A 25,115-nucleotide genomic window follows, 5' to 3' on the forward strand; every position below is an offset into this window, starting at 1 on the left:
CTGCCCTCCCCTCTGAGCCTCTGAGGTCTGCTTTCTGTCCTGGCTGATCTCCCAGCCGGCAAAGGGGTTTCTCAGGGTGAGGAAACTTTTCATGTTTCATGGCTTCCTTTCCGGGGGAGCAGGTCCTGTCTCGATTCCTTTTCCTCGCAGCCTCCCGGGATGGTGGCCTCTCTTGCGGTTCTGGTTGTCTGAGATCTGCCGGCATTCAGGGGGTTTTCTGGGAGAACTGTCCCCCAGGTAGATGTCTCTTAGATGTGTTGGCAGGAAGAGGTGAGCTCCGCACCCTTTCTCTTCTCCCATCCTGACTCCTTTCTTCTGTTTATTCAGTCTCTCGTTCATTTCCACGCTGCTCTTTATTCTGTCTTTCCTTCTTCTAACTTTGGTTTTTGTTCTGATTTCTCGAGTTCCTTTGGGTGTACGTTTATGTTGTTGGAGACTTTTCTCGTTTCCTGAGGTCAGCTTGCATCCCTATAAACTTCCCTTATTTTCCGGTGGCTCCGTGGGGTAGGGATCTGGCTTGTCCCTCTGGGTTATTTTTTATTTCCTCTCTGATTCCTTCAGCGATCCCCCATTGGTTGTTTAGTAGCAGATGGTTGAGCTTCCATAGCTTTGTTGTTTCTTGCAATTTTTTTCTTCTTGTAGTTGATTTCTAATCTGTGTTGTGTTTAGAAAAGATGCTTGCCATGGTTTTAGGCTTTGTGAAATTTACCAAGGCTTGTTTTGCGACTGAGTACGTGATCTCCGGGGATTGGAGGTCATTCACGGAGCGTGTGCCACGTGCCCTTGAGAAGAATGTGGGCGCTGCTCTCAGAAGGAATGTTCTCTCAGTTTATCAGTTCAGTGCATTTAGTCCAATGTGTTACTGAAGGCCTGTGTTTATTTTTTAATTGAACTACAGTCGATTTACTGTTTCTCCATCTAATCTGCCCAGTGATGGAAGTTTTATCTGTAAATATTTGCCATATATATATCTAGGTGCTCCTCTGTCGGGGGTATGTATGTTTACAATTCTCTTATTCTAGGATTGACCCCTTGTTCACTATGTAGCGTTTTTGCCTCCTGTTATTAGTCTTAATTTTAAAGTTTTGGGAGTTCCCCGTTGTGGCTTAGCAGTAACAAACCCCAATTAGTATCTCTGAGGTTGCAGGTTCAATCCCTGGCCTTGCTCTGTGGGTTTAGGATCTGGTGTTGCTGTGACTGTGGTGTAGGCTGGTGGCTGCAGCTTGAATTCGACCCCTAGCCTAGGAACCTCCACATGCCACAGGTGCACCCCTAAAAAGACACACACACACACACACACACAGACACATAGACGTCTTTTGTCCGACGTAGGTGTCCCTTCCCCGGCTTTCTTTAGCTTTCTGTTCACATAAAAGTCCATTTATCTTCCCTTCACGTTCAGTCTCTGTGTCTCTAGATCTGAAGTATCTTGAAGGCAGCATGTATCCAGGTCTTATTTTTGTGTCCATTCAGCCACTTCATGTCTTTTGGTTGGAGCATTTATTTCATTTACATCCGAGGTAATTAACATGTTTGTCCCTACTGCAATTTTGTTTATTGTTTCGTATTTGCTTTTGTAGTCCTTTTTTTCTCTTGTGACTTAATGACTTCTTTAGCGTTATGTTCGGATTCTTTTTTTCTTTTCTGTGTCTGTATCTATTACAGATTTTTGGTTTGCAGGTACCTGAGTTTTTTGTATGGCTCTCTGTATATACACATGATTGTCTTAAGCTGTTCATCCCTTCATTACAAAGGGATGTTAAAAACCCTGCATTGACCTCTCCTTCCCTCAAGATCACTGTCCTTTTTTTCTATCATAGTTGATTTACATTGTTGTGTTTCGATTTCTGCTGTGCCACAGTGACAAGTCAAACATTTACACACATGCATTCTTTTTCTCACATTATCCTCATGTCCCATCGCAAGTGACCCATTGTGGTGCAGCAGAAACAAATCCGACCAGGAACCATGAGGTTGCGGGTTTGATCCCTGGCCTCGCTCCGTGGGTTAAGGATCTGGCGTTGCTGTGAGCTGTGGTGTGTGTTGCAGGTGTGGCTCAGATCCTGTGTTGCTGTGACAGTGGGCAGGCCGGCAGCTGTGGCTCCAGTTCAACCCCTAGCTTGGGAACCTCCATATGCCTCAGATGTGGCCCTAAAAACAAAAAACCCAAAAAACCCAACACAGGCTCTCATTGTTCGCTCCAGATGCAGTAGTTCACATCCCCGAACCCCAAGCTCCCACCACTGCTGTTTTTGACACCGTATTTCCATCAATGGCCTTGTGTGTTCCCTCACTGCCTACTGTGGATAGAGATGATTTAACTATTTTTGTCTTTTAACCTCCCTCCCAGCCATGTGTGTCTACGAATTCCTACCTTTACTGTGTGTTTGCTTTTATTGGTGGGCTTTTTCACCTTGTAATTTTCTTGTTTCTGGTTGTGTCATTGCCGATATTGTTTAACCACTGATAGGTTCACCTTGGGCATTTATCAGTCGCCTTCATTTTTCTTTATTCAGTCATCAGTTAAGTGGGTTTTTATCTTTATTTCTACAAAGTAGCGTTGATGTACAGCATTGTCTCAACTTTAGTTCTGTATTTTGATGGTGTCTTTAGTGCTATTTTATATCTACAGTTCGGGGTTGTGGAGTCACGGAATGAATATTGTTCTTTGCATGTTAGAAAATTTCATCCCCGAATGCTGATGACTCAGCATTTCCTCCTCCCAGACGCGTCTGTATGACCCCTGGGAACTTTTTAAAAGACTGAGTTACTGCTTTTCCTTTGTTTCTCATTGGTTAGCACCTCCTCTTAACACCTTTGGCTTAATAGACTATTTTTTTTTTAAAGCAGTTTAGGTTCCCAGAAAAACGGAATGGAAGTTAGAGAGATTCCCACGTGCTTTCCGCCACAGACTTGCAGACCCTTACCCACGACTAACATCCCACATGAGTGCACTCTATGTTTAATTTTTATTGTTTTGTCTTTTTAGGGCCGCACCTGCGGTACGTGGATGTTCCCAGGCTAGGGCTTGAACTGGAGCTGTAGCTGCCAGCTTACACCCCAGCCACAGCAGCGCCAGATCCAAGCTGCATCTTTGATGTACACGGCAACACTGGACCCTTAACTCCCTGGGCAAGGCCGGGGATTGAACCTGCATCCTCAGGGATACCAGCTGGGTTTGTTACTGCCGAGCCACAGCAGGAACTCCGAGAGTGCTTTATTTATCACTGGTCAACCTACGCTGGCACAAGCTAACCTCTCAAAGTCCATATTTATGTCAGCGTTCACTCTTGGGGGTTAGATATTATAAGTTTGGCGAAATGGTGAATGACTCTCTGGTACCCTGATGGAACCACCCAAAGTCATGTCATTACTCACATCCTTTGTGCTGGTTCTCTGTTCCTGTGTCCCAACCCCTGCAGCCACAGATGTCTTGACTGGCTTCACAGTTTTGCTTTTTGTTCCCTGTCAAGTAGTTAGAGTCAGTTTATGTAGCCTTTTCAGATTGTCTTCTTTCACTTAGTAATATCCACTTAATTTTCTCCATGTCTTTTCAGTAGCTTGAGAGCTCATTTCTTTTTAGTGCTGAATATTTCCACTGTCTACACAGTTTCTTTTTTAAAAATTAATGAGTTTTATTACATTCATAGGTGTACAACAATCATCCCAACCAAATTCTATAGCATTTCCATTCCAAACCCTCAGTGTCTCCCCCACCCGCCAGCCTGTCTCCTTTGGAAACCATGCATTTTTCAAAGTCTGTGAGTTGGTGTCTGTTCTGCGAAGTTCATTGTGTACAGTTTCTCTCTTTATTCATCAACCGAAGGACATTTTGGTTCCTTCCAAGTTTTGACAATTACAGACTAAGCAGCTGTAAACATTCATGTGCAAGGGGTTTCTTTGTTTTTTGGGGGTTTTTTCTTTAATGATTTCTTTTTCCATTACAGCAGGTTTGGTTTGTTTTTTGGTCTTCGTGGCGTGTAAACAGTCCGTTTCTTTTTACCGCCTTGAAGTAGTCTGTGAATGAACAGCACATCTGTTTCCCACGCATGAGTTGTTGGACGTCTGGGTCGTTTCCATCCTTTGGCTGCTGTGAATACAATCGCTACAGATGCTGCCATGTAGGCCTCTGTGTGGACACACATTTGTATTTCCATTTCCCTTTGGCATAAAGCTGAAAGGGGAACTGCTCCGGCGCGTGCTACCTTTATCCTCTGCGGACGCCCTGACCGTTCTCCTCAGCAGCTGCGCCGTTTGAGGTTCCTGCCTGCAGTGAGTGTGTGAGGGTCTCGGTGTCTCTACATCCTCCCAACACTTTGATGTAGTTTACTCTGTATGTACAGCACAGCTTATTGATAATGTCTAAGTAGCTTTTCCGTAAAAAACAAAAAAAACCCTCCCATGCATGAGGTACTTTAAAAATGTCTGTCTTCCTCATACATGGAAAGCACTACACTGATAACTTAAAAAAAAAAAAAAAAAAAAAAAAAAAAAAAACAACCATTGCGGAGTTCCTGTCATGGCGCAGTGGTTAACGAATCCGACTAGGAACCATGAGGTTGCGGGTTCGGTCCCTGCGCTTGCTCAGTGGGTTAACAATCTGGCGTTGCCGTGAGCTGTGGTGTAGGTTGCAGACGTGGCTCGGATCCCGCGTTGCTGTGGCTCTGGCATAGGCCGGTGGCTACAGCTCCGATTCGACCCCTAGCCTGGGAACCTCCATGTGCCGCGGGAGCGGCCCAAGAAATAGCAAAAAGACAAAAAAAAAAAAAAAACCATTGCAACTCCTTTATCCATTTTCCCCACCTCCCTCTCCTGTGCCATAACCATAAATTTGTTCTCTATGTTTATAGGCTTGTCGTGTGTTTTTAAGATTCCACATGTCCGAGAAACCATAAGGTAGTTGTCTTTCTGTGTCTCCCTTATTTCAGGCAGCATGAGGCCCTTCGTGTGGTCACACGTGGCAAGATATCCTTCTCTGTGATGGCAGAAGACCAGCACATGGTCCACAATCCAGCGAGGTGTCTTTAGCCACTTAGTTACTGATGGGACATTTAAGTACAATACTGCGCAGTGAACAGGGGAGGCACATACCTATTCAAGATCAGGTTTCCCTTTTCTTCCTATCAACACCCAGAAGGGGAACCCAGTTTTATTTCCGGTACTTGAGGCCTGTCTCTGTCGTCTTCCGTCCTGTCAGCCCCAGTTGACATCCCCGCTAACAGACCGCAGGGCTTCCCGTGTCTCCACATCCTTGCCAACCCTCATTTTCTATAGAAGCCTTGATGACTTATGTGAGACAGTCTCCTGTGACGGTTTTAATTTTCATTCCCCGATGATGCATAATATTGAACATTTTTTCCTGTATCTCTTGGTCATGGGTCCATTTTTAATCAGATTTTTGTTTTTGCTCTTGAGCTGTGAGTTCTTTATATAGACAGTAAGCCCCTTATCAAATATCTCTTCTGCAAATACTTTCTTCCAACCCATAGGTTGACTTTCTGTTGATAGTTTGCTATGCAGAAGCTTTTAAATTAATGTAGACTCATTTGTTTATCTTTGTCCTTTTTGCTTTTACTTTTGGTTTCAGAGTGTAAAAATCATTGGCAAGACGTCAAGAACCTTATTACTTTTTTTCTCTAGGAGGTTTATGGTTTCAGGAGATACATTCGAGTGTTTAATCTGCTTAGAGTTTAATTTATGCGGAGGGCATATGATGGTGGCTCAGTTTTCTCAATACTGATTACTGATGGCAGTGTCCTCCCCATTGTATATTCCTGGGTCCTTGTCGTGAATTTGTTGACCACACGTGTGGTTTTATTTCTGGGATTTCTCTTCTCTTCTGTTGACCTATGTCTCTGTTTTAATGCCAATAACTTACTGTTTGAATTCCCACACTCTGTAAAATGGTTTGCAATCAGGGAATGTGAAGCCTTTAGCTTTGTTATTCTTTCTCAAGAGTGCTTTGCCTGTTTGGGCTCTTTTTTGGTTTCAAATGCATTTTAGGCTTATTTGTTGTATTTCATCTGCACATGTTTTTGCTCGTAGAGACGGTTTTAGTTCCTTTGTGTAAATACCACGTGGTGTGACTGCTAGATCGCATTGGCTAGTTTTGCTGAAACAGCAGCCCCTTCCTGAGTGCCTGCCGGTCTGGCCGCAACACCCGCGGTGAGTGAAGGTCGCTGCCATCCCCCGCATCATTTCTGACCCGGGGTGTCCTCAGGGTTCCGGGGTTGGGCCGTGAGAGCGGGGCTTTAGTTGCCTCACACTCATTTTAACACACAGTTTCCTCAAAGCTCTGGCAGTTTTTAAAGAGAATTTTTGTTGTTTTCAGAACATACTTTTTCGTAGTGTTACTGTCTTAGTCACAGAGATACCATTCGGTTGATTTGCCAGAGTTTTCTATTATTACTGCTTCCAACAGTTTCCCAGAAATTTTCTTACCGTCCTTCAATCACAGGTTTCAGTGTTGCCTCTTTTATTCCCTGTCCTCTTTTTCAACCAAGTCTCACCCGTCATCAGGTCCTTCTTGATTGATAGCCCATCACTGTCCCATTCTTCAGGCTGTTCTGGGCACATCTCTCTGCAGGTGCCGCTGCCGTGACCCGCACGGCACTGCCAGACTTGTTTCAATGCCTCAGTGCTGCTGAGGACAACACTTGTCCACACAGACCGTTCTGTTTTCTAGGGCGTTTGCTAAAAGGAGTAACACTCCTTTAAGGAGCAGGGGCTGGTCAGGTAACATATGGATCAGCGACTATTTTCTGCTGCCATTTCTGAAGTCAAAATTCACCACTTTTGGGTAAGTGCCTATTAATTTCTATTCATTCATGGTAAGAATGTCTCTAGTCACATACAACACAGGAAGAGCCCTTCCCATCTGATGTCTTAAATACTTGGAATTGTGATGTTTAACGTTTCAGGGATATGATGTCAAATACTTAAAAAAATGCCAGCAAGAGATTCCATTGCTTTTGTATAACAAAGATACTTGCACAACTACTTATGCCAAAATTGATACTCCTTTTATTTATTTTCTCTTTATAGTTTTTTTTTGTTGTTGTTGTTGTTGTCTTTTTGCCTTTTCTGGAGCTGCTCCTGCGGCATATGGAGGTTCCCAGGCTAGGGATCAAATTGGAGCTGTAGCCGCCGACCTACGCCAGAGCCACAGCAACGTGGGATCCAAGCCGAGTCTGCAACCTACACCACAGCTCATGGCAACACCGGTTCCCTAACCCACTGAGCAAGGCCAGGGATCGAACCCACAACCTTATGGTTCCTGGTCGGATTCGTTAACCACTGCGCCACGACAGGAACTCCTTGATGCTCCTTTTAAAATAATGTAGCTCACAGGTTATTCTTACCAAATATCATCATGTCCACCAAGACGTGAAACCTTAGCAAAGCTTCCTGCTAACTTTGTTCCCACCAGTCAACCTCTGTTGCTCCCGCCAGGAGGTCATCGTCCAGCACCCAGGGTCATCTTCTACTGCCGGACCCTTGGGAGGGTTTTACCGCCTCCACACGTGTTTATAAGAGTGCATTCATTCATTCTCCTCTTCGTAGCCATTTCCAGGTCTTTCCTTTCGGGTTCTGCTAAGAGTAAACTTGACCATACCTTCTGGAACATGTTTATGACTCTTCAGTGTGTGCCTAGAAATGGAATTTATGAGGTATTATTCAGTTCGATCATTTTTAGAGCAAATACTGGACTAGATGGACCCCTCCGGCCTTCCCCTAACAGCACACTAACTCCCTTTCTAGTACCTTCCCCATGGCCTCCAAACCCACCATCTAGTTTCCATAGGAATAAGTTACTTTTTTTTTTAGGCTTTGTTATCCCCATTTTATTTAATTTTGCTTTTAAATGATTTTTATTTTTCCATTACAGTTGGTTTACCGTATCTGTCAGTTTCTACTGTACAGCAAAGTGACCCAGGCACACGTGCACACATACGTGCTTTTTCTCACAGTATGCGCCGTCGTGCTCCATCACGAGTGCCTGGAGCGTGAGTCACGGTTACGACTCTTGCGGTGGCAGGTCTTTTCCAAGGTCAGGCTCTCAGCTGCTCCAGCCCCGTCCAGCCCCGCAGATGTGCAGGCACAGGCACTGCTCCCACACTGCCCACGACTTCCACTCTCGCTTTACCAAATCCCAGTCCTGGCCTCGCCTCCGGTTCTTATGGATCTGAGTGACCGCTCTTGGGACCCCCTAGGGGTAGGTTCACTTTTAGCAGCCAGGCTCCCCTGTTTCCGAAGGACCCCCTCCTCCCGACCCCCCTCCCCGGCACACAGCACGTAAGGAAAGGCCCTCTGCTCACACACAGTACCGTTTGCTCAGATCGACAGCATCGCCTGGTTTCTGTGCAGACGTTGCACGAGCAGAACAGGACTCGGTTGTCGGCTGGGACTCCCAGGACAGTCACCCGTCAAGCGACATAACCCCTTTCCTGTATGACACGGTCATTGGCTGGGACGTCTCGAAATCTGTGCTGCTGGGATGGGGGGGATGCTGCATAATAGTTATGAACTTGGCATCTTATTCTGCACACCCAGGTTCAAAGCTTGGCTCTTAAATTTGCTTTCTGGGTGAGTTAGGGATAGATGTACAGGCATGTGGGTCCTTTACTTTTATATGAAAAACCGTGATGATTTACCTCTAGAAGAATTAAATAAGTTAATGCTGTTACAGGGCTGGAAATAGTGCATGGCAGATAGTAAGGACTGAAAAGTTACCTTTAGTTGCTAGTTATGCCATTTTGGGGTCATGGGTATCAGAGACTGACCTTAGCCCACGTTATATTTTGCTTCATCTTTTTGTAATTTTTTCCATATGAATGTTCTCTCTGACCTTAGATAACAGATTTTCAAATGATGCATTTATATGGTACATATATTTTTTTGCCACATAACTGAGTGGTTAAATGACACTCTTACAGAACTGCAGGCATGTCATCGTGATTGAGATTTCAGTTATTTCCCTAATTCTTAGACTTTACATGTACATGCATTAACCTGAACCTGATACTTCAAAATTCAGTGCTTTTCAACCTATTTTTTATTTTTCCTATTGTGTGTTCCTTCTGGAATGAAAAATCTTCTTTTATGATACATAGAGAAGAACTTTTTAGAACTCCAGAGACCATTATTTTATATAACTGTGCTTACTTATTAACTTACCTGCTAGATTATCATGGGTTATGAAAATGGTTTTTTGTTGTTGTCTTTTTTGCCTTTTCTTGAGCCTCTCCTGTGGCATACGGAGGTTCCCAGGCTAGGGGTCTAATCGGAACTGTAGCCACCAGCCTACACCACAGCCACATCAATGCCAGATCCTCAACCGACTGAGCGAGGCCAGGGATCAAACTCATAACCTCATGGTTCCTAGTCGGATTCGTCAACCACTGCGCCACGACGGGAACTCCCCTGAAAATGTTTTTATCAGTTTTTACTGTACTGTATAGATTTTTTTTTTCTTGCCTCAAGTCACGTTTTAAACACATCATTATAAAGTTTGAGGAGGAGAGAAGACTGAACTCTCGGTTATGATTTCATTCCTCCAGGTCAATAAGCCACTAGATAGGTCAGTTTTCTAACTATGGTGTATCATTTAATTAGAAGTCATATTGCAAAAAATGTGTGTCGTGTGTGCTCGAAACTTTATTATCCAGGATCAGAGAAAAAAATTAAGGGAAAAAGTATAAAAAGAGAAAAAATCTATCACAGCGTCTGAAGACCATTCTTGAGAAACTTATGTATTATATTTTTTTGTAATTATGTAATTCAATATATTTATTTTCCAACTCAATAGGAATCTATTCTCCCGGACGTGCAATCAAGGATTTATCACCAAGAGAGGACATTGATACAGGAGAATCATGCCGTCTAGTGATACCGCAAAGGACTAAGTCATGGCATTCAGAATTTCGATCTCAAGGAAGACTCTGAAAATACCCAAAAGTTTGAGAGTGAGTGGGGATGTGATGCAAGACATTACAAAGAAGGGTTTCTGACCCTCAACAGAATCTCATAGAGAAGATCAGGATCATAAATCCTCAGTTAATTTTCCTCGGAGTGTTTCTGTAAGAAGTCACCCATGTGAATCTGTCATGCATGACAAGCTATTCCTGAGAAATGTGCTAAAAATGAGAAGTAACACAAGCACTGCTGGAAACAAAGATATAAAGCATCTGGAAAGCAAGACTGGAGGAAGGCTGCAGGCAGAGGTGGCCGAACTGTAGAGATTTCCAGCTGAGGAGAAAATGTATGAATACAGTCAAGTGGAGACGTCTGTCAGTGGTTCCTCAGTGTCATCATTTCAAAGAATTCTCCCTAGTGTGAAAAACACTTTGTTACCTGCACAACACAGGAGAACACACCCTAGAGACAAAGCTTACACCTGTAGTGACTGCGGGAAGGCTTTTAGCAAAAGATGAAAGCTCACAAGTCACAAGAGAATTCATTCATTCTGTAATGATTGTGGCAAAGCCTTTAACCAGTATTCACACCTCACCACACACCAGCGAGTCCACACTGGAGAGAAATCTTATAAATGCGATGTGTGTGGCAAGGTCTTCAGGTGAAATTCACACCTTGCAAATCACCAGAGGATGCACACCGGCGAGAAACCTTACAGGTGTGATGAATGCGGCAGAGCTTTTAGCCAGTTTTCACACCTTAGCAGACATCAGAAAATGCATGCTGGAGAGAAACCACACGAATGCAGTGCATGTGGCAAGCACTTCACCCAGCGTTCAAATCTCACGGCACACCAGAGAATTCATACAGGAGAGAAACCTTATCAGTGTAATGAATGTGGGAAGGCTTTTATTGAACGGTCGCAACTTTGGGGTCATGAAAGAACTCATACTGGAGAGAAACTTTACAAATGCGATGAGTGTGGCAAAGCCCTCACAAGGCATTCATATCTTACCCAACACAAAACCATCCATACTGGAGAAAAACCTTACAGATGTCATGAGTGTGGCAAAGCTTATACGCAACTTGCAAGCCTCACCAGGCATCTGAAAGTACATATGGAAAAAAAATCTGAGCCTCACATACATGGCAGCCCTTTTATCCCAAGCTTAATGTATAGGGATGATCAGAGATTTCCTAGTAGAAGGAAACTTGAAAGCAATTCAGACCACAGTTGCGGGTGTGTTCAAGCCTTACTCATCATGTGGGAATCTCGGTTGGCGAGAAGACATGCAGATGGTGAGCAGAAGCAGGGAAGATGCTCAGCGTCACTGACCGCACAGCAAGTGCGGAGCCAAAGCTCCACGCGATGCCACCTTGCGCCAGCTGACGACAGCCATCGTCGGACAACAAATAACGCGTGAGGATGTGGAGAAAAAGGAACCCCTTGTGCTCTGGCTGGGACTCTACACTGGTGCAACGCTCATGGGAAACAAGATGGAATTTTCTCAAAAAAAAAAAAAAAAAAACCCCAAAAAACTGGTCAGATGAGCCACGTGTTGCTCTTCGGGGTATTTACTGGAAAAAACCAAACACACTAATTCAAGAAGACAGAGGCACTTGAATGTTCACTGTAGCATTATTTCCAGGAGCCAAGATGGGGAAGCAACCATAGTGTCCCCTAACAGATGAATGGTGAGAGGCAACACGGTGTGGCCACTGCGCACAGTGGAGTATTACTCAGCCCGAGGACGTCTTGCCGTTTGCAGCAACAGGGAAGGATCTAGAGGGTGTTATGCTAAGTGAAGTAAGTCGGATGTGGAAAGACACGTTACACACCTCCCTTACACGTGGAATCAAAGAAACAAAAAAGACAACAAGAGATTCATAGATTCCAAGACCACACGTGCGGTTGTTGTCAGAGGCAAGGCCGGTAAAGGGATTAAAAGACAGAAACCTCTGGTTACAGAATACAGAAGCAATGGGAGGTAAGAGCCAGCATAAGGAATGTGTTCATAAATGTTGAGAGTTCCCACTGTGGCACAGCGGAAATGCATCCGATTAGTATCTGTGAAGACGCAGGTTCAGAGTTCCTGTCGTGGCTCAGTGGTTAACGAACCCGACTAGCATCCACAAGGACATAGGTTCGATCCCTGGCCTTGCTCAGTGGGTTAAGGATCCGGTGTTGCTGTGAGCTATGGTGTAGTTCACAGATGCGGCTTGGATCCTGCATTGCTGTGGCTCTGGCATAGGCTGGCATCTACAACTCCGATTCGACCCCTAGCCTGGGAACCCCCATATGCCGCAGGTGCTGGCCTAAAAAGCAAAAAAAAAAAAAAAAAAAAAAAAAGTTTATTAAACTGTTTTTTTTTTTTGGCAGCATATCCCATGGAGCATGGGATATGGAAGTTCCCAGGCTAGGGTCACAGGAACTCCAAAAATGGAGTAACTTTGAGGACAGACAACTAACTACACACACATTGTTGTGGTTATCTCATGGAGTATGCAACGGCTACCTCATGGAGCAGAGCTCAAACGAACCATGTTACACATCAAATGTATTTCAATAAAGAGACTCCACTGTAGAGAGCAACCACATAAAACTAACGTACGTGGAAAGGCCTGTAACCGGGGTTCACGCCTTTCTTGATATCAGAATACACACCTTGGAGCTCCCCTTGTGGCTCAGCAGTAATGAACCCAACTAGTATCCCAGCATCCATGAAGACAGGGTTTGATCCCTGGCCCTGCTCAGTGGGTTAAAGGATCCCCTATTGCCATGAGCTGTGGTGTAGGTTGCAGATGTGGCTCAGATCCTGTTTTGCTGTGGCTAGACCTGCACCTCCAATTGGACCCCTAGCCTGGGAACTTCCATATGCTGCGAGTGCAGTCCTAAAAAGACCAAGAAAAAAAGAGAATATACATCTTGGAGAGAAACCAACGTGTATGGCAAAGCTCATGTAAAGCTTATGCCTTGGAGTCCCCATCGTGGCTCAATGGAAACCAATCTGACTAGCATCCATAAAGACACAGGTTCGATCCCTGGCCTTGCTCAGTGGGTTATGGAACTGCCATTGCCGTGAGCTATGGTGTAGGCCGATGGCTATAGCTCAGGTTTGACCCGTGGCTTGGGAACCTCCACATGCCTCAGGTGCAGCCCTAAAAAAAAAAAAAAAACAAAAGTTTATGCCTCATGGGACAGAACAGTTTCTTACTAGAGAGAAATAATACAAATACGGAATGTGATGAGCTTTATCAAAACCATCTTTGAAATTATGGAAGAATTCACATCAGATGGAAACCACATACATGTGTCAAGGGTCTTAAGCAGTGATGCCAGGATATACCGCATAGAATTCATACTGGAAACATTGTCAGATATAATGCGGGTGACAAAATGTTCAGTGGATACACACACATGTGTGCGCGCGTGCGCACACACACAATTGTTTTTCAGCCGCACCTGCAACAAAAGGAAGTTCCCAGGCCAGGGATCAAATCTGAGCCTTAGCTGTGACCTGTGCCACAGCTGTGGCAACACCAGATCCTTAACCCACTGTGCTGGGCTGGGGAATCAAACCCACGCTGCCTCAGAGACAACACCAGATCCTTAGCCTGCTGTGCCACAGTGGGAACTCCCAGTGGATATTCTTAATGGACCACACATAAGAAAATTCATATTAGTGGGAGCTAAGTCTATTACTTTCGAAGATTAACCAACCTCAGATAGCATTAGAAAGCTTGCTACTGCAACCAAGACAACCCGGAACCCCTACTGGCCGAAGACAACCAGCACTTCTCTCTTCCTCGTATCTGTCACTCACCTCTCTCTTGGTTCTGCCATTTGATTCAACGATTCAGGGTCAAACTCCAGTCTGTCTAAGACCATCGTGAAGCAGAGAGAAGACAGCGGTAAATGAAGCAAAGGGCCTGAAACCTCCCACGTAAAACTGAAATACGCCATTCAACTCGCAGCAAACGGGTCAGGAACTCAAACAGCCAAGCTAGCATTGAAATGTGCAAGGAACTGAGGTCCCTCCAAGGGAAGGAAGGGCTGCCCAAGTCCAGTGGCCGAGCTTGTGTTCAAAGGGCAGACATGTGTGATCTCGGCAGGATGGCAAGTAGTTGGAAATAATATTACATGTTCGTACAGCTTCTATCAGAAACAATGTGTCCTTCCTTTTCCACACAAAATACACTGAACCTTGCCTCAAAGGAGAGAAACCCTTCCCTCGCCAAGAAAAAAGAGGAACGCAGTGGGTTTTGGTCCCTAGCAGATGGGAGGTTTTTGGAGCCGATGCAGCCAGGGCCCTGAGCCGCACAGCCAGCAATGGGGAGTGAATGGGCTGCGGCTCCGTCTTTTTTTTTTTTTTTTTATAATTTTATTTTATTTTTTTATTTTTTTTTGTCTTTTTGGGCTCCGTCTTCTTCCCGAGAACAGACAATCCCGTGTTTTGTGTTCATTGTTCTTCCTTGAACCCAGTCACCTCCAGCAGAGTTCCGCAACTGCCTTCCCTGACCAATGAGCTTTCCTTCCCATAAACATGTAACGTCCCCCAGGTGACTTTAAATCTGTGAGGTCACCCTTCTCGTATGGTACACACGCTCGCACAACTGCCACCAGTAAAACGCTATGTTGAATACAACACTTAGTGTTGTACAAACGAGTCCATTTCCATTAGTGACACCCACGGTTTGAGCAAGACACCTCTAACCTTTTAGACTGATGTTATGTCAGAGCCTTCCAGGTTCTCAGGCCTTCTGAGTGGAGCCACACTTGGAGTTTCTGTTTGTTTCGTGCAAAAGGAGTAACTTCGCAGAAGCCAACTTAATCAACTAACAGGTTACTTCCAAAGGCATGAGGACCAAAGCCATGATTTTAGATTTAACTTGCCCATGACCCTCAAAATACTTTGTAATTATTTTTTTAACCAAGTTTTACCGATGGGACATGAGGCAGTTATACCCTTTAGTCCTACATATTCATGATGAGGTAAGACCTTGATTATAATATGGTATCAAATGCAGTTGAAAGCAAAATGCCACATACCTTTTGCTTTTTCCTCTCTCCATTGGTGGAAGGGACATGCAGGGGTGATCACCCGCTCCTCGGACACCTCTGCAAATGTTTGGAGATGTGTTTTATTTCACAGTTGGGGTGGTGCTGCTGATGCGGGTCGAGCCCAGTGTGCTGGTAAATGTTCTACGATGCACGGTGTAGCTTCACACAGCAAAGAAATATCTGACCCATGAGGTCAGTGAAGGAAGAAGTTATGTCACATAAACAATCAAAGGAAAGCAGAAGTGCCAATATTACTATCACATAAAATAGATTTCTAAGAGAATAAAACTACCAAGGATAAAGAGCAAACAACGTAACGATAAACGGGTCGATCTACCATGATGACTAAGCAATCCTAAGCATATGAGCAACACAGAAGAGCTGCAAAACATGTGAAGGAACAGTTGACAGAACTGGAAGGGAAAAGACAACTCCACAATCACAGTTTGAGGCTTTAGTCCATCTCTTTCAATAACTGAAAGAATCAACAATGACCCAGAAAATCAGGACATGGATGAATTTAATAACATCAGATCATGGGATCTACTCAACGTTAGAGCAGCACTCGAAAACAGCGTTACTTATGTTCAGAGATATTTCTCAAGATAGCTCTCTTCTGGGCCATAAAATACTCAGCAAATTTAGTAACATGTAAATGATACCGAGTGTGTTCAATGCCTACCATGGAATTCAGCTGCACATCAAAAAGATTGCTGGAAAGTCTCCCAACACTGGAACCTAAACCACTTACCTTTTAAAAATCCATGTGTCAAAAGGGAAGACTCCAGGGAAATACACAAGCTGAAGCAAAATAAAACTACAGTATGTCACAATGTTAACTAAATTTATACCACGAGGGATCTTTAGAGCCTGACATATGCATTGAAGAAGAGGAATTATATCCAAGAGTAAGGTGCAGTTAAGAAGCCAGGAAAAACAAAACCAAACCAAAATGAACACAAATGAAGTGAAAGGGGAAAAAAAAGACAAAAATAAAAATTAAAGGAGTTAATTAAAGGAGCTTAAGGCATAGTTAGCTTAAGAGAAAAGAGAAGGGAGTTCCCGTCGTGGCGCAGTGGTTAACGAACCCGACTAGGAACCATGAGGTTTCGGGTTCGGTCCCTGCCCTTGCTCAGTGGGTTGACAATCCGGCGTTGCCGTGAGCTGTGGTGTAGGTTGCAGACGCGGCTCGGATCCCGCGTTGCTGTGGCTCTGGTGTAGGCTGGTGGCTACAGCTCCGATCAGACCCCTAGCCTGAGAACCTCCATATGCCGTGGGAGCGGCCCAAAGAAATAGCAAAAAGACAAAAAAAAAAAAAAAAAAAAAAAAAAAAAAAAAGAGAGAGAGAGAAAAGAGAAAATGATTTTCTTAAATCTGGAGGAGCAGGAGTTCCCGTCGTGGCTCGGTGGTTAACGAATCCGACTAGGAACCAGGAGGTTGCAGGTTTGATCCCTGGCCTTGCTCAGTGCGTTAAGGATCCGGTGTTGCCGTGAGCTGTGGTGTAGGCTGCAGACCTGGCTCGGATCCTGCATTGCTGTGACTCTAGTGTAGGCCAGTGGCTACAGCTCCAATTTGACCCCTAGCCTGGGAACCTCCATATGCCGTGGGAGTGGCCCAAGAAATGGTTAAAAAAAAAAAAAAAAAAAGACAAAAATTAAAAAAATCTAAAATTAAAAAATTAAAAAAATAAGAAAGCACAAGTTACTAATATCAAAAGAAACATTATATTACTATCAAATCTGTAAACACCAAAATGATGGCAAGAGACTACTACAAAAACTTCGCACACATATACTTCACAACTGATGAAATGGACCAGTTCCTCTAAACACAACCTACTGCACATGACCCACGTGAAAGGGACTGTCTGAATACTTTGAATTGCAAAGTGAATTTGGAATTTTAAAATTCCCACTTTCCCCCAAGAGAAATCCACCACCACACATGGTGACTCTTAAGAGCTTCACGTGCTCTCCAGTGCTTCTGCCTCGGCATGCACTGGGTGTCGCCAAGGGCTCTGGGGTCCTGCACTGACACCTTTCCCCTCCCCAAGGGCCCTAGGTAACAGCCCACAGAGTTACAGTCAACAAAAGCTCTTGATAGGACTCCTTCGACTGCCCTCCCTGGGCCCCCTGCTTTTTGATGGCCGCACCCGTGGCATAGGGAGTTCCTGGGCCAGGGACTGAGCCTGGGCAGCAGCTGCAACCTACAGGAATCAAAGCCGTGCCTCTGGAGCCACCGGCTGTTGCAGTGAGATTCTTAACCCCCGCCCACAGCGAGAACTCCTCAAATGCCCCTGTGATAACCATTCCCCCCCATCGCCAGTGGCTTCCCCTTGTTCCACTTTGCATGACACCCCTTCCCCCTGGTGAAGTTCACCAAGCCCTACTTGGTTTAAATGGACCAGTCCTGCCTTAGGCTCGAAACCTCAGAGCACTCCATCCAGTGACCTTAATGAAGAAACACGCCCCGGGCCCTGCCCCGAGCTTGCAGCCTGCATCCTACCTTGACCTCTCACATGGCTCTTCACGGTGTCCCCTGCTGCTGCTTCACAGCGTGTGTGCGTAACCAAGCTCTCCACTTATCACGTCCTGTCGCCCTCTGTTGAGTAGGAGCTGAACATGCCACACCCAGCACGGAACTCTAACAAAATTTGGATTTTTATGTTGAAAGTTACACAATGGTAAAGAAAGGTGACATTTTTAAACATGGTCATCTTTCTTTTTTTTTTTTTTTTTGCTTTTTTTGGACACACCCCAGCATATGCAAGTTCCCAGGCTAGCGGTCAACCTGGAGCTGCAACTGCCAGCCTACACCACAGCCACGGCAGTGCGGGATCTGAGCCTTGTCTGTGACCTACACCACAGCTCAGGGCAACGCCGGATCCTTTAACCCACTGAGAGAGACCAGGGGTCAGACCCGAGTCCTCATGGATGCTGGTCAGATTCATTATCGCTGAGCCACAAGGGGAACTCCCAAAACGTGGTCCTCTTAATGAAACACGTTTACTGACTTGTTAGAGAAACAAACATTGTTCAGTGACTGAGGTCACGGCACAGAGATGTCAGACCGCCCCAAACTGAAACACACAGTTAAGGCATTTTCTCATCTACAGAAAGCTTTTTTCCTGTACACTTCAGATCATTCTAAAATCAATGTGGAAAGAAAAAAGAAACAGAAGGATGAGAGTATCTGAAAAATACTCAAGTGGCTGGAATCACTCCACATCATCTCAAGATTCCTAAAGTAGTAACAGCCACTCTTTGGTATTGGTGGAGTGACAGACATTGAGACCAATGGAACAGAATGGAGAAAAAAAATTAGCTAATCACAGTACCACTGACCCTTGAATAACAAGTTTAAGGTCTGCAGGTTCAGTATATATGCTTTTTTTCCCCCCAATAAATACTAGTGTAGTCTTATAGGATCTGAGCCTGACTGAGTCTGTGGATGCAAAACCCTGGGTACAGAGAGTCAGCTATAAAGTTATACATGGATTTTTCTCTGCTTGGGGTGGTCACTGCCCTAGCCCTCTGCATTGTTTAAGGGTTAACTGTGCTTCCAGCTGATTTCTGACTAAGCTACTAAGGTAATTTAATGAAGGCAGGATTTTCAAAAAATGGTGCTACATCAATGGAATATTCATAGTAGGGGGAAAAAAGGAATCTCCACCTAAATTTCACATCTATACACATATTTTCTCAAAGCCTGAAATGTGAAAGTATAAAACTCTGCAAGACAAGAGACACACAGACGAAAAGTCAGGATCTAGGACTTGGGGAAGAATTCTTAGACGTGGCACCAGAAACACAATTCATAAGAGAGAAAAAAAAAAAAAAAAAGGGTAAACTGGACATGAGAAAACCTAAAGTTTTGGTCTGTGAAAAGCCGTGCTAACATTTTTTTTTCTTAAGGAATTCCAACTGTGGCGCAGTGGAAATGAATCTGACCAGCATCCGTGAGGATGAGCTGCAATCCCTGGCCTCGCTCAGTGGGTTAAGGATCCAGCGTTGCCACGAGCTGTGGTGTGGGTCGCAGACACGGCTTGGATCCCGTTGCTGAGGCTGTGGCGTAGGCTGGTGGCTGCCCCTTCAATGCGACCCCTAGCCTGGGAACCTCCATATGCCTTAAAAAGACAAAAAAAAAAAAAATTTTTTTTTTAAAGGTGTATAATAGAAAATATCTGCATACCACACATCTGCCAAGGGAGTAACAGAATGTATAGAGAATGCTAGATCCACAATCGTGAGAACAGAAATAGAGTTAGGAAATGGGCAAACACACAAACATCTCACTGAGGCATAGAAACAGTGAGAAAACAGGCAAATGAAAACATTTTCAGCAAGTGTGAGACCTCAGCACGTCCCGTTTCATCCATGTTAAACACTGGCTTCCGTCATGGGTCATGGACGCACTCTCTACGTAACTGTGGCCACGTCCTTTAGGAATAGGAATTGCAGTTCCTGATGGGAACAGTGTTTTTTCCCAGAAACATTCCCACCTCCCCAAGCATGCACTGTCTCTCCACGACATCTGAATGGATACTGCAGTTCTGGGAGCAGCTGGTAGGTCAGAACCACAAACGTATCTCAGGGACTGGGTGTGCCTACAGCCCCCGCCCGCAACTGGCACAGCACACTGAGCCCACGGATCTGGCAGCAGGAAGGAATCAGGTGGATGTTTGCCTCTTTGGGTCTGAGACAGAGCTCTAAGGGAAAGAGGTGTATAAGCAGTTGGGGTGAGTAAGCTCATCTCCAACAGGTGTCTCTGGAGTAGAAACTAGTCCAGTGGCGGAGTTCCCATCGTGGCGCAGAGGTTAACAAATCCGACTGGGAACCACGAGGTTGCAGGTTCGATCCCTGCCCTTGCTCAGTGGGTTAAGGATCCGGTATTGCTGTGAGCTGGGATGTAGGTTGTACACATGACTGGGATCCCGTGTTGCTGTGGTGTAGGCCGGTGGCTACAGCTCCCATTCGACCCCTAGCCTGGGAACCTCCGTAGGCAGCGGGAGCGGCCCCAGAAATGGCAAAAAGACAAAAAAAAAAAAAAAGGAAAAACTAGTCCAGTGGCAAAGTCACGGTAGGAGGAATAATTCCTGAGAAATGGACTCAGTGTGCAGAGATTCGCTAGCGGCCCTAAATACCACCATAATTCCAGACAGCTGCTGATACGCTTAATGTCATCTGCACTGGTGGTGGTGGCTGTTTTATCTGTGTAGCATTTAATTTGATATTATGGTTTATCTAAGGTTTTAACTCTAATATGCCCAAGATAAAAACAGCTTGTGACACTACTTGCTTAATAAAGAGAGTGGTTGTTTTAAAACCTGCACGCGGGAGTTCCTGCTGAGGCGCAATGGGATCAGCAGTCCTGAGAGCACTGGGACACAGGTTTGATCCCAGCCTGGCACAGTGGGTTGGGGATCTGGTGTCGCCGCACCTGTGGCTTAGGTTGTGACTGTGGCTCGGATCTGATCCCTGGGTGAGGAACTCCATATGCCACAGGGAAGCCAAAAAAAAAAAAACAAACAAACAAACAAAAAAGACATCTTACTAATATATTAATTGCATATCACACTTTAAAAAGACAAATTTGGGAACCACGAGGTTCTCGTGGTGGCTTAGTGTTAACAAACCCAACTAGTATCCATAACACAGGTTTGATCCCTGGCCTCGCTCAGTGGGTTAAGGATCTGGTGTTGCTGTGGCTGTGGTGCAGGCTAGCATCTACAGCTCCGATTAGACCCCTATGCTGCAGATGTGGCCCTAAAGAGCAAAAAGAAAAAACCATACAAAATCCATGAGATGCAGCAACGGCAGTCCTAAGAGGGAAAGAGGGAAGTTCATAGTAAGAGCAGCTATTCTCAAAAAGAAGGAAAATCTCGAATAATCTAATCACCATCTCAAAGAATTAGAAAAAGAATAAACAAAGCGTAAAGTCGGCAGAAGGAAAGAAAGAATAAATATCAGAGAGGAAATATAATATAGAGATTAATAAAAGGAAAAAATCTTTAAGGCCAACAGCTAGTTTTCTGAACAAACAAAACTGACAAACTTCTGGCTGGGCTCACAAAGAACAAAAGAGAGATAATAATAAATAAGAGATAAAAATAGAAAAAAATCATAAGGCAATACTGTTAACAGTTATAAACCAACAAAATGGACAATCTATGAGGAATATACAAGTTTCTAGAAACATACAGCCTCCCAAAGCTGAATCAAAAAGAAACAGATAATCTGAACAGAGTTAACTCTAAAAGTGAAATAGACTCAGGAACATTAAAACTCCCTAAAAACAAAGTCCAGGCCCAGATGGTTCACTGGGGAATTCTACCAAACATACGAAGAACAACTTATACTTACCTTTTTTAAAAACTCTCCCAAAAGACTGAAAAGGAGGGAACACTGCCAAAGTCATTCTACAAAGCCACGATCACCGTTACACCCAAACCAAAGATACTACCAAAACCCAAAATTTTAGTCCAGTATCTTTGATGAATATATACACTCAACATATTCAGATCAAAGTGATATGCCACACCAACAAAAGACAAAAACCACATGATTATCTCAATAGATGCAGAAAAAGCATTTGATAAAATTCAACATCCATCATTCATAAAAACTCTGACTAAAGTGGGTATAGAGGAAATGTATCTCAACATAATAAAAGCTACATATGACAAACTCATAGCCAACACAATAATCAACAGGGCGAATATGAAAGCCTTCCCACTAAATGCAGGAACAAGACAAGGATGACCACTCTCACCTTTTCTATTTGACATATTATTGGAAATGCTAGCCGCAGCAATCAGACAAGAAAAAGAACAGGCATACAATTTAGAATGGGAGAGGTAAAATTGTCATTACATGCAGATGACATACTGTATTACAGAGAAAACCCTAAAGATTCTACACAGAAGTTATTAACACTGGCAAATGAATCACCAAGGTAGTATGATACAAGATTAATATACAGAAACATGCTGTATTTGTCTACACTAACAAGGAAATACCAGAAAGTTAAAAAAAAAATCACATAAAAACAAAACTAAATAAATAAATAAATAAATCCAGGAATAAATCTAACCAAGTAGGTAAAGGGCTTACATGGTGAGAACTATAAGGCAAAGATAAAGGAAATCAAAGACAATTCAAAGAAATGGAAAGATATCCCATGCTCGTGGATTGGAAGAATTAATACTGTTCAAATGGCCATACAACCCAAAGCATCCTACAGATTTAATGAGATTCTGATCCAATTACCCATGACATTTTTCACAGAACTAGAACAATATTCCTAAAATTTATATGGAATAATAAAAGGCCTAGAATTGTCAAAACAGTCCAGAAGAAAAAGAACAAAGCTGGAAACATAATTCTCCCGCACGTCAGACAATACTCTAAAGCTACAGTAATCAAAACAGTGTGGTACTGGCCCCGAAAGAGAAATATATATCAATGGAACAGAACTGAAAGTTCAGAAATAAACCCATACGCCTATGGTCAATTCATCTTTGACAAAGGTGGCAAGAATATACAATGGAGAAAAGACAGTCTCTTTAGCTGGTGGAGTTGGCAAAGCTGAACAGTTGCATGTAAATCAACAGAGTTAGAAGACTCCCTCATACCACACACACACAAAAATTAAACTCCAAACAGCTTCAAGACTTAAATATAAGAAGTGATGATATAAAACTCCTAAAAGTAAATATAAGCAAAACATTCTCTGACATAAATCATGGCAGTATTTTCTTAGATCAGTCACCTAAGGCAAAAGAAATAAAAGCAAAAAATAAACAAATGGAACCCAATCAAACCTATAAGCTTTTGCACAGCAGAGGAAATCATCCACAAAATGAAAAGATGACCTACGTACTAGGGAAAATACTTGCAAACAGTGTAACTGACGAGGGCTTAATTTCCAAAATACAGCAAGAGCTCATACAGCTCAGTCAAAAAGACAAAGACCCCAGTCAAAAAATGAGCAGAGGACCTAAATAGACATTCCCCCAAAGAAGACATACTAATGGCCAACAGGCACATGAAAAGATGCTTCATATCTCTAGGGAAATGCAAATCAAAACAATGAGGTATCACTCACACTGATCACAACAGCCACCCTCAAAAAGTCTCCAAGTAGAAAATGATGGAGAGGGTGTGGAGAAAGGGGAACCCTTCTACACTGTTGGTGGGAATGTAAATTGATGCAGCGACTTTGGAAAAAAGTGTGGAAATTCCTTAAAAAACTAAAAATAAAGTTAGCATATGATCCAGCAATCCCACTTCTGGACATACATCTGGAAAAGATGAAAACTCTAATGCAAAAAGATCTATGCACCTCAATGTTCACAGCAAATTATTTCGGTTTTTTTCTGTTTTGACCACAGCCATGGTACATAGAGGTTTCTGGGCCAGGGATCAAATCTGAGCTGCAACTTACACCACAGCTGCAGCAATGCCAGATCCTTAACCCACTATGCAGGACTGGGGATCAAACTTGTGCCATCACAGAGATAATATCTGATACTTAACCTGATGTGCCATAGTGGGAACTCCCCACAGCAACACTATTATAATAGCCAAGACATAGAAGCAACCTAAGTGTTCACTGCCAGATGAATGGATACAGAAGATATGGTATATATACACAGTGTAATATCAGCCATAAAAAAAGAATGAAATGATGCCATTTACAGCAATAGGGATGGACCTAGAAAAATCAGAGTGAAGTCAGAGAAAGTCCAAATATTATATATCACATGTGTAATCTAAAAATGATACAAATGAACTTATTTACAAAACAGCCTCACACTTCAAAAACAAACAAGTTACAAAAAGGTAAAAAAGGGAAAGGAGGATAAATTAGGAGTACGAGATACTATATAAATTATATAAATGACAAAGATTTACTATATAGAACAAGGAGGTATGTTCAATACCTTATAATAATCTATAATGGAGGCATATGCAGTATCTTATAATAACCTATAACGGAAAATAACCTGAAAAAGTATATACACGCATATAAAAACAATCTCTTTGCCGTACACCTAAAACCAACACAATACTGTAAATCAAGTATAATTCAATAGAGAGAGTTCCGGCTGTGATGCAGCAGGTTAAGGATCTGGTGTTGCCCCAGCTGTGGCTCAGATTCGATTCCTGGCCCAGGAACTTCCATATGCTGCAAGGTTGGGGGGGGGGGGAGGGGGGAAAGATATATATATATATTTCAAGAGAAAATAATTGGTAGCATGAACTTAAAAAAAAAGACATTGAGGAAATAAATATCCACATGCAAAGAATGTAGCTGGACTATTATCTTACACTGTATACAAAAATTAATTGAAAATGGATCAAAGACCTAAATAGACCAGAATGTATAATGTAAACTTAGGGAAAAACATGTTGACACCGAATTCAGCAATGACTTATCAGAGAGAACACCAAAAGCACAGACGACAAAGTAAAAACAGCTAAATTGTTGACTACATCAAAATTCTAAACTATTGTGCATCAAAGCACACTCAATCAAGTGAAGACTATGAAATGGGAGAAAATGTTTGTAAATGATACATCCGATGATAGGTAAGTATCAAGAGTACATAAAAAAACTCTAAAAGCCTCTGATCACCAAATTCTACCATGTGGGGCCATTCCCCAATTCTTACATATTGAAAATATAAAAGAACACTATCATCAAAATAGATGATTTATTTGTTATTAAATAAACGAAAATTAAGACCGTTCGGAGTTTCCCATTGTGGCTCAGTGGTTAACGAATCTGACTAGGAACCATGAGGTTGCCGGTTCGATCCCTGGCCTTACACGGTGGGTTAAGGATCTGGTGTTGCCGTGAGCTGTGGTGTAGACCTGCGGCTACAGCTCCGATTCGACCCCTAGCCTGGGAACCTCCATATGCCACGGGAGCGGCCCTAGAAAAGGCAAAAGGACAAAAAAAAAAAAAAAAAAAAAAAAAAAAAAAAAAAAAAAAAAAAAAAGAAAATATAAAAGAACACTAAGAATATCATCAAAATACAGATGATCTGTTATTAAATAAACAAAAATTAAGACCATCCATAACGCACAGAAGTGTACAAAGCAGCAGTGCCTTGTTTCATTTTTTTGCTCTT

At 43.3% G+C, this 25,115-nt stretch overlaps 1 protein-coding gene across 1 annotated transcript in view; it reads right to left on the reverse strand.

The window, feature by feature from the left end:
* Positions 1 to 7,511: 7,511 nt before the first annotated feature.
* LOC110261304 (zinc finger protein 557) overlaps positions 7,512 to 25,115 on the reverse strand; it is a 29,565-nt gene continuing 11,961 nt past the window's right edge. The window contains exons 3-5 of the mRNA XM_084961884.1: positions 14,966 to 15,034; positions 8,328 to 8,447; positions 7,512 to 7,650 (exon numbers count right to left, since the gene is read on the reverse strand). Of these exons, the coding sequence (XP_084818010.1) occupies positions 8,335 to 8,447; positions 14,966 to 15,034 (182 nt within the window). The 3' untranslated portion in view covers positions 7,512 to 7,650; positions 8,328 to 8,334. The remainder of the gene's footprint in view (positions 7,651 to 8,327; positions 8,448 to 14,965; positions 15,035 to 25,115) is intronic.

The sequence above is a fragment of the Sus scrofa genome, chromosome 6 (assembly GCF_054392235.1).
Source record: "Sus scrofa isolate SSC_HxYL_T2T_F1_AM1 chromosome 6, Sscrofa_HxYL_maternal_Yorkshire_Landrace_v2.0, whole genome shotgun sequence".
NCBI lineage: Eukaryota > Metazoa > Chordata > Mammalia > Artiodactyla > Suidae > Sus > Sus scrofa.